Consider the following 10371-nt stretch of genomic DNA (forward strand, 5'->3'; position numbering starts at 1 on the left):
CAAGTTAAGTTCTGGAATTTTCCCTTCAATTCCTCCAATTTCCCCTAGCTTCCCCCTAAGCCTCCTTCTTCTAGCTTATATTCTCTTCTTCCCCTCTTCCTTGAGCCTTCTTTCCTTTTCTTTTCTCTCATCTTTCCTTTCCAGCAAAAATTGTTGAATCTAGCTCCTTCTAGACTTAAGTTTAACATATATATATATATATATACATATTTGATTAAATCAAATTAATTCATTCTGAATCAAAAATTTACCAAACTTCTCATAAAAATATTTAATCAATTGGTTTCTGGTACCTCTAAGGCTTTCAATTTTCAGTTCTAAGTTGTAATTTCAACAGGTTTTCCTACAAACAACAGATATAAATTCACATTCATATAAGTCACACAATTAAACATGCAATTTCACATTAAACACATAATCCCATGCTTCATCAAGGAATTAAAGTATAATACAGGATAAGGTTATCACAAAGGGTCACCATGGATTTTTCTTGCTCTATTAAGAGTTTTCGTGCAAGTCCAAAGCAAAGCCCACCAACATTAATGCTCTAGAAGAGTCCACCTATAGATCAGCCATCAACTTTAATACCAGTTGTTAGGGAACCGGGGAACCCATAAGTGCACAGCAACACCGGTTCAATTTGTTAGGGAGAAACTTTAGAGCCCCACATATGACATCAACGCCTAACATATATTATTTGAAACTCATACCTACTTAAAAGTTTAAGCTTATAAGTGGAGAGTTCATTTAATATATATTAACACTTATCTTTTTTACTTTTGTACTTTTTTATCAGATATGTGATTCTACCTTCACACATATTCCAACAAAAGGGTGCTATACAACCAATAGACCAAACGCCCTAGTTAAACTATGTAGATTATTTGCCCCACATGAATCAACACAATTTATTTTACAACTAAGAGGGTCACAATTATTTTTTAACTAATTGTCCCAAGCCATTTTAAGGGCTTGGTTTGTGGATTGATAATTTGTATACTCACCAAATATTCCAAACATTGTTCTCAATAAAAATAAAAATAAAAAATAAAAACAAAAAAATTCCATACATATTATGTTTGAAGATCATGAAATTGGATTGGATAAATTAAACAAAATTACACAAAATACATATATCATTATGTTTCTCTTCTCCTTCCTCCTCCGTTGGAGGCCCATAAGTTTATGCAATCTCAAAATCCAAATTAACACCAAAGACATGACTGTCATCTAAAAAACAGATCAAATTTGGACCAAATCGCAAACCAGAGTGAAGGCCCAGTCCAACTATGATCAAGGCCCAAATTCAAAGCAAAGAAAAAATCTCAAAAAAGATCAAAAACCCAAATGAGAAATGGTCCCAAATATCCTGAAAAAAATTATCAAATTATTTGTGTAGCAAATTATTCAGAAATGGCCCCCATAGAAAATGCTAACCACAGTCATTTGAACTTTGGTCAGTGTCAGTATATATATATATATATATATAAAATGTATTGAAATATGTAAAAAATATATAAATATATAAAATACGTAAAAACATTAATAGCTAGCCACCAATAATTTCAACAATGAAATATAAACCTTTATTGCTATAGCAATGCTACTGCTTATTCTGAAAAACATTATTAGCTACTTCAAGTCCAACAATCCTGGAACATTACAATCCATACAAAAGAGGATTGAAACCGCAATGATGCAATGATGCACGCATACGAAACTTCGATACAATTGTTGAAGCATCATTAGAAGAACAAACATTTTAGAAGATGAAGACAGAAATGTATATTAAGTCCCGCTTGTCAACCATTCTTGCTCAACGACTCAGCTTCAATCCGTCATTTAGAAAGTTCTTCCAGTCCTCGTGGCATTATATTAGCAAATCAGAACCGCAGCAAAGCACAACTCAAGATGTTTGAGACAGGAAGAATCTGAAAACTTGATGGTATATTCATACATTTACATTTCTGAATCTTCAACTTCAGAGCTCACCACAAAGCTGGGAAACGCTAAGGTTATGTCCCTGAAAAACAGGGGGGGGGGGGGGGGGGGGGGGGGGGAAAGGAAAGAAAAAAATTTTAATAAATGAAGTGGGGTTTCAAATAGGTGATCTGAACTTGAAACAAACATTGATACCCACTTCAAATAAGGGAGAGTCATGTTCTTGATCAGAGATGGATTCTTTGACACAAATTCTTTCCACTCTTCTGGATCGATCCGTCCATCACCTGTTGTATCTGCTTCTTTGAATGACTGAGAAAAATACAGATAAATAAGTATTTGCATCATAAATGATTTCCTGTCAATTATGGCCCGTTGATTCAGGCCATGAGCCATCTTCAAGAATTCTATCAACTTCGGCCAAATCTAATATTATTGACTATGGCCTGTCGATTCAAGGCATGAGTCATCTTAAAAGAGTAACTACGGCCACATCTAGACTAATTATTATTGTAGTGCATGACATGTGGCATGATCTTGTTCACCTAGAAGTTAAGAGAAGTTACAAAGTGGTGGTTTTAGATGGAAGACATGGAGGACATGTGCCAACAACACAAGAATGATGATGGAAAACGTAGAAGTTATTGGTGGTTACTTGGGTGGTGGTTTTTTTCCCTACGCTTTGTCTATAAAGAGCCATCTACGGCTTCATTGTATGGAAATCAAACACAAAGAAAAGACGTTTCATCAATTTCTATCTTTTTCTTTCTTGTCTTAGGAGTAGTTCTCAAATAGTTATGAGTAGATTCAATTTCGTTTCTAGGACCAGGGGTAGTGGTAAGGTAATTTATTTCCCCAAAATTGCAATCATCTTATACTTATTAAGGAATTATGATTCTGCTTTCATAATTGTTGTCTTCAATTCAATTACCAACTCTCTCTCATTTTCTTTACTTCGGAAAATTTGGCAGTATTTGAATCTTTCAAGGCATTGAACCGTTGACACAATTGCCTGATCATTGTTTGATTGGTGAAATTTGTGTAAAGGCTCAGTCGATAGAGGCCTAACAAAATTTTTACTAACAATTAGTAGTATCAGTATGTAATAAGCATGAAACAGCAGAGGACAGACAGGGCAGGGTAGTGGGTACCTTATCCACAATCATTTCAACATCATCGTCTGAAAGAATTAGATCGGATTCATGTAAAAGTGCCAACACCATCTCCTTCAACTGTGGTAAAACACAAAATTATTAGCATCACATAGAGAAGTGGCATTTTTAAAGAAACCCTCATCACCATGAGCAGATGACCCTTTTCTGCTCTATATTTGCCTGCCAAATAATCTTTGTAGGTATATAAAACCGATGATCTATGTTACATGGAGTCAGGTACGGGCGTCGGGTGCAGGTATGTATTTAGTGATCGAACTCATCAAACCATAAATTTAAGAATATGCGGACTTGGCAATAAAATAATATATTTTTATATTTATAATCAAGCATGTGAGATAAAATAGTATTATATGTAACTTACAGTGTCAAAAAGACATTTCTAACAATTATACAACAATTTGTACATATAATAATATTGTTATATACAATTATATAAGAAGCGTCCGTTGAAAAGTTTTCAGCACATATCCCATACCCTTGTCCGAGTAATGGGTGTCTGATACGAATATTTGATTTATTTTGAAGAGTCCGTGTAACATGATGATAATTCAATTTAAAAACTAAAACTCATAAATGGCAACATTAGAAAGTCTTATGAACTAGGTTGTCAACAAAAAACATGTGAAAGTAAATGGAACTAGGAAGACATTAGTGCTATTGAAAGTACTGTTGTCAACATTAGAAAGTTCAAATGTATGAATACCTGGATTGCAATGCAATGTGAAGAAAGGAAATGGAACTAGGAAGATACAGTATGCAATACTTGCCTCTTCTCGCTCAATAAACCCGGTATTTCTTAGATCATACAATCTAAATGCAACTGCACAGGAGTATCCTTAAATTAGGAGATATATAAGAGGAAAAAAAAGAGTATCCATTACTTTTATCACAATAAGTATAAAAGTTCATCACAAAAAGTATATAAATTTGTCATTCATAACTTTAGGGGTGTACACTATAACTTCACCATTCATAACTTTCACCACAAAAATCAATCATAATTCCTTCACAAAAATTCGCAACTTATTTTACACACATTGTAGCATTTTATTTTTTTATTTTTTTTGCAGTTTCAAGTTTAATGTACATATAAAAATAAGTATAGAAGTCAATAATATAAAAAATGAACCTTACATGCAATTTTGTCTGCTACAGGTGCATTTGGATGAAAAACACTTAATGAACGAACAAATTCTCCAAACTCAATAACCCCGTTGCGTTTCAGATCAAACAAATCAAATATCTGCATAAACAAAATCGAATCAACATTGCATTTTATACATCTTTAACATATAAGAATTATAAGCATTAAGAAGATCCAAAACAGACCCTGTCAGCAAATAGGTTTCTGTTATTTTTGTTCTTGAAAAGCGCGAGCTGCAACTCTTCCTGTTGACAAGATTGCAAAGAAAATATTCAAAATAAATAAATAAATAAATAAAAATCCTAAACAGCATAAAGTGACTAAATATCACCTTGAGTTGATTTAAGTTTTAAACAGCCAACACAGAACATACCTTGTGAATAAGTCCATCATCGATAATGGAACTACTTAATTTTTTGAATAATTCATATAAGGCCTCTACTTCACTCACAGTAACTGCAAAGATTAAAGAAAATATGTCAGAAGTTAAACTTTTGATAATTTACAACTTAATTTTTTAGATTGTACCAGTCAAGAAGCATACTCATATATTAGAAGAAAGCAAACTACAGTGTACAACCGATTTATAACTTCAATTATATTAAGCAAATGAATACAATCAATTTCTAATCTGAAATTAGGGCAAATGGATACAAAATCTTTGATTTTAAAAGCTAATATTTGTGACATTACGGGCATACTCACAGGGTGTTTCAGCAGCAAGAATTGTAGGCTCTTCATACCCAGGTGTCCACTTCGTGTTCTTTGAGCAAAGGCATCCCATTAAAACAGGTGGAGATTTTTTTGAGAATCTGTTGGTTCATGCCACTGAATATACAGTGAAAGGCCCACCTGCCAATGCCAATTTAGAAAACAAAAACTATTTTTTCAGCAAATATAGGATTCTGCAAAACTGTAATCCAAGTATCCAAACATTCTACAATGTGATATTCTAACTACAAGTCAACAATACAACAACAGATATTCTAACTCGAGAAATGCTAGAGGCCTACAATTTAAATCACACAATTCACCCACAATGACATGGCAAGGAAATTGAACCTTACATGATTGAGTTTGTGACAAATCATAGTTGTGGTGGGTCTCAATCTTTTTCCTTCTCCTAGCCCTAAATCAAGCTTCGATAAGCCCAAGTTTGTCATGATAAATTATGAGTGTTCATACTATATAATCCAAATAATTAGCAATTTTAGGGCTACTGCTACAAGAATGTTCCTTGAATAACCTAACTGTTTCTTCGCTTAATTTCAACAGACCATTGCATGTTTGTTTTCAATACACTTCTAATTTTCATGCATTAAAAGTGCACATTCATACATATGTGGAACCCAAATATTGGACCACCTATTCATACACATGTTCTTTACCTAGCTCACTATCTAATATAAATACACCAAGATGATTCGATTAGATCAGCTATATCTTTATTGTCTCCAATAAAAATTAATACATTAAATTTACAGAATCACACGTAGGTCAATGAACTTGTGACAATACTATCAAAATGACAAGATTTACCGTTCAATGGAATCAATTCAAAGCAAAAACGGAAATAAAGGAAACATATATCAAATTCAGGAGTGACAAAGTTTAGGCCATCTACTGATTTGATTCTTGCGACGGTAGAGGTTATCGCCATTGCTTGGCTTAGATGATAACATACTTTACTCAAAACAATAAATATGTGCAGAATAGTTTGTTCTACATATTTATTTGTGCTTTTTGACAAACTAACCAAATTCTTTTAGAAGGATACATTTAAAATGAACTCAAAAGTGAAAAAACTAACCAAAAAAAAACAGAAACAAATACACAAAACTGTTTAATTGCCATGCCCAATTTGGCAGCCTAATGAGCCGGTGAAAGGTCACAAGTAAGATTTTAAAAAGTGGCCGCAACCATTATGTAACTGTTGTGGTGGTTACCGCCACCCGTTACAGCCGCTATATCGGTGTAATGAAAATTCACACGTGTAACAATCGTTTCGGTGTTACGTAACGGCCATAGCAATACTGTAACGGCTATAATGATCCGTTAGGCACCGTTTTACCTTTTTACAATATTCTGAATAGTTTCCTTTTTTCAAAAAAAAAAAAAAAATTACAAAAAAGAACAAATATATCCAAATCCAAAGAAAAAAATTTATATGAATTTTTTTTCTTTATAATTTTTTTTTTAAATTCATGGCACAATTTTTATTTTATAATCATTTCATTTAATAATTGTGAATATTTTTATTCAGTTAGTTCAGCTATTGGTAAAAAATAATTTGTAAACATTTAAAATCAATTATTTTTAAATTCATTAACTATTGAAATAAAATATAAAAAGCTTCTTTTATAGTGATTTGAAAATATGAAATATATTGGATCATACTTAAAAATTAATCAAAACTTATTTTAAATCCCAATAAATGTGATTTTGAAAGGAAAAAAAAAATATATGTATCGGTAAGTTTTCTTCAAATTGTACGAAAAATAAAAAAAATTACGGTTCCAATTACCACAACCATTATGTTGCGCTTTTACACTCTACAACCATTACCGCGTCACCGCAACCATTATGGCAACCGTAACCGTTTCTTAAAACCTTGGTCATAAGCAACTACGACCTCACTTTGTTTCAATTTTGGCTAAATTTTGACAAGGGGACCAATAAGCATCATGTAGGTCCTCAACTATGTTATACGAATTTTTTAAAATAAATCAAATATTCGTGTCGGACACCCGACACTCAAACAAAGGTATAGGATATGTGTTGGATACTTTTCAACGAATACTTGTTATATAATTGTATATAATACTATTATTATAAATATATATTGTTTTATAATTACTATAAACATTTTTTTAACACTATAAGTTACATATGATGCTATTTTATCTCATCTACTTGATTAAATATATAAAAATATAACAATTTTTTACTAAGTTCACGTATATAGATCGAACCTCTTGATACATACTCACACCTGACCCTGATATCCGAATATATATACGTAACATAAGTCCTCAATTGAAAAGGGCAAGAACAAAATAAGAGTGGAAATTTCAGATCCGTCCAAATCATAACAACGACGTAATAATAATAATAATTAATTAATCAGTTATTAGTCAAAGGATATTGCGTAAGCATATCTGACCTTCCCTAAATCACTCCTTAAAAAAAATAGGAAAAATTACAAACGCTCTCTCGAGATTGGTTAAAAATATAGATTCTTCCTGAGCATTGACAAATTACAAATTATTCTTTGATGGTTAAATTTACATAACAAATTAGGAAGAAATCTGTATAAAAATAAAAATTTCAAAAAATAATTTGTTATAAAAATATAAATCTCAGAGACAAGATGCAATTTTTTAAATCTAAAAAAAAATTTATATTTTTATCAAATCTCAAAGAGTGTTTATAATTTGTCCAAAAAAATATTATATTCAAGGAACTTGTAGAACGACTTGAGCACTAAAAAAAACACCATGTAATACTCATAATAATAATAATAATAATAATAATAATAAAATATTCATATACAAACAAAGCCAGCTCAAGTGGGGATCAGTATTCGAACTATAAGATCTAAATCTATCAAATCTATAACTATACAACAACATAAATGAGTAGTACTTTTTACTTTTTATTAAAAGATATAAAAAAGTAAAAAAAACAATGTAATTTTAAAAAATAAAAAAATATATTAAAATAAGAGATGCATGCATGCCAAATAATGAACAGAGAAAACACAAGCGGACAAAATTTTGCAAGGTTTGTTCTTAGGACCCATTTCTCAAAAAATAAATCCATTCAATGCGTTTTGTTTGAATTTTTTAGATTAAGTTTTTTAAAATTTAAGTTTTTTATTTTTTGTATTTTTTATTTTTAATGTATATTTTTAAAATTTTAATTTTTTTTTTACATTTTTAGATGTACTTTATTTAAATATATCTAAAAAATAAAAAATTTATAAAAAATATTTTAAAAAATTAACAAATGCATAAAAATACAAAAAAATATTAAATTTTTGTATTTTTTTTATATTTTTGATATTTATTGAATTTTTAAAATATTTTTTTATAAAAATTATACTTTTTATGTATATTTATGTTAAGTGTATCTAAAAATTAAAAAAAAATTGTTTAAAATATTTAAAAAATTCAGTAAAAGCAAAAAAAAAATAAAAAATAAAAAAATAAAATTTTCTGAAATCAGAATAAAACGAAACCAAACAAGCAAATTATTTTCCATGTCTGATTATGCGTTGTTAAGCGAAATCTCAAAACTTTGATACCAGTGGTTGACAAGTGATTGAGCGTATTAAGTGTTTACTCTATAGGGTGGATCTAACGTGGGCCTGCCTTAATTACCGTGGTTCTTTGTTAGCAAAAGGAATTCTCAAAACTTTGTACATAACTAACTGAACACCTTTAGGCTTAGTTCGGATCATGGAGTTTAGGCTTAGTTTGGATCATGGAGTTAGGTAGTGATTTGAAAATGGAAAAGGTGGGCCATGATCCAAACACAGCCTTTTTAAGTAATCTCCAAAGGAGAAATCAATTAAGAAAAACTCAGATTGATTAGAAGGATGTGTTGATCTCCACCAGTTCCACTGTTATGAGTGGAGGTAAATGATCAGGCATAATTAGCAATCAATAATCAATCATATTAAAAAATTTCAAATGATTATGTATGAAGTGATTTGTGTATGAATTTTCAAAAAGGTCATCATTATCAAATTTTACTCGTTCATTGACAGAGAAAGAGAGGGAAAGAAAGAAATGCAGAACCCGCTTTGCTTCGTTTGATTGCAGAGAAAATGGAGTGGAAAAGAAAAACACAAAAGAAAATAAAATTTTGAGTGCCTTTTTTCTTTTTTTTTCGTTCTGGTGCTTATCCTGCAAAACAAAGTCAACTGTAATAAAAAACTCATCAGACTGTATAGGTCTTTGAATACTTGGAACCCAGTAATATTTCTTTCGATAGAAATATAGAACTTTGAAACCCAATTTAATGAAACAATACAAGTCCCAAAAAAAACCCTTTCATTTTTTATTTTTTTATTTTTTTTCTCATAAGTTTTCTCACCAACCAAACAAAAGCTTCATGCGAAATACGAAAAGAGAATCAAAAATCAATTTAAACCCAGAAATGTTTCAAGAAGGTAAGCAAACATTGTTGAGGCATAGGAAGGAAGAGGAATACAGAGTGAGAGAGACAGAGAGAGAGAGAGAGGATATAAGAACTGACCTTGTTGGAGGGTTGCGGATCCGGGAGAGGTCTACGTTGTTATGCTTGATCTTTGCTAGATTCTTAGTGCTTTCCATATATACTATTATTTTTTTTCGGTTGGGTCGCACGTGCTTTCACCTAAAATTTAACTTTTTATTTTTTTTAATAGTTTTTTTTTGTTTTGGATAAAAAAAGTTAATTTTTTTTGGCTAAAAAAAAGTTGAAAACGCTAAAAAATTGACTTTTTTTTAGCAACTTTGGCTTCGTTTGGGTTTTTTGATTTTTTAATTTTAGGTAAAAAGTTTATTTGAATTAATTTTTTTATATTTTTAAAATTTTTATGAAAAAAAAAATTATAATTTGAACGTAATTTTTTATTTTATTAACTTTTTAATTAATTTCATTATTTTATAACTAATTTAGCTCAAAAATGAACCCAACTCACATCCCAACAGACACTTTTGTATTGTTTATCCGCTCAAAATTTTAATTGGAAAGAGACATGTGTGATTGAGAAGTGTTTTAAAATTTTGAATTTCAAAAATGATTTTTTCCCTGAATTTTTCTTTTCCGAATCTCCTGACTGTCAAAAACGACGTCATTTTGGGCAGGTTTCTTTTTTTTTTTCTTTTTTTTTCTTTTTTTTCTCCCCTCCAGTTTGAAACGCAGAGAGAGAGGGAGAGAAAGAGAAAGAAAGAGAGAAGAGGGGGTCGAGGCCGTCGCCGATCGCCGCGCCTCCGCCTCTGCCGATCGAGGGTCGAGGCCATCGCAACCCAGCCGGGTTGATGTTGGCCCCTCCAGTTCTTCTTCTTCTTCTTCTTCTTCTTCTTCTTCTTCTTCCTTCTCGTCTTCTTCTTCTTCCTTCTT

At 31.0% G+C, this 10371-nt stretch overlaps 1 protein-coding gene across 1 annotated transcript; it reads right to left on the minus strand.

Annotated features, from left to right (window-relative positions):
* Positions 1-1563: 1563 nt before the first annotated feature.
* On the minus strand, positions 1564-9579 carry SOS3 (Calcium-binding EF-hand family protein). The gene is made up of 9 exons (XM_028229014.2): positions 9523-9579; positions 4966-5112; positions 4634-4716; positions 4446-4505; positions 4251-4359; positions 3884-3936; positions 3093-3173; positions 2141-2253; positions 1564-2023 (listed from the first exon to the last, which is right to left on the minus strand). The coding sequence occupies exons 2-9, from the start codon at positions 5042-5044 to the stop codon at positions 1960-1962; spliced, it is 642 nt and encodes a 213-aa protein (XP_028084815.2). The 5' UTR covers positions 5045-5112; positions 9523-9579; the 3' UTR covers positions 1564-1959.
* Between the last annotated feature and the right edge of the window lie 792 nt (positions 9580-10371).

Source organism: Camellia sinensis, chromosome 1, assembly GCF_055761805.1.
Source record: "Camellia sinensis isolate YWXY chromosome 1, ASM5576180v1, whole genome shotgun sequence".
Lineage (NCBI taxonomy): Eukaryota > Viridiplantae > Streptophyta > Magnoliopsida > Ericales > Theaceae > Camellia > Camellia sinensis.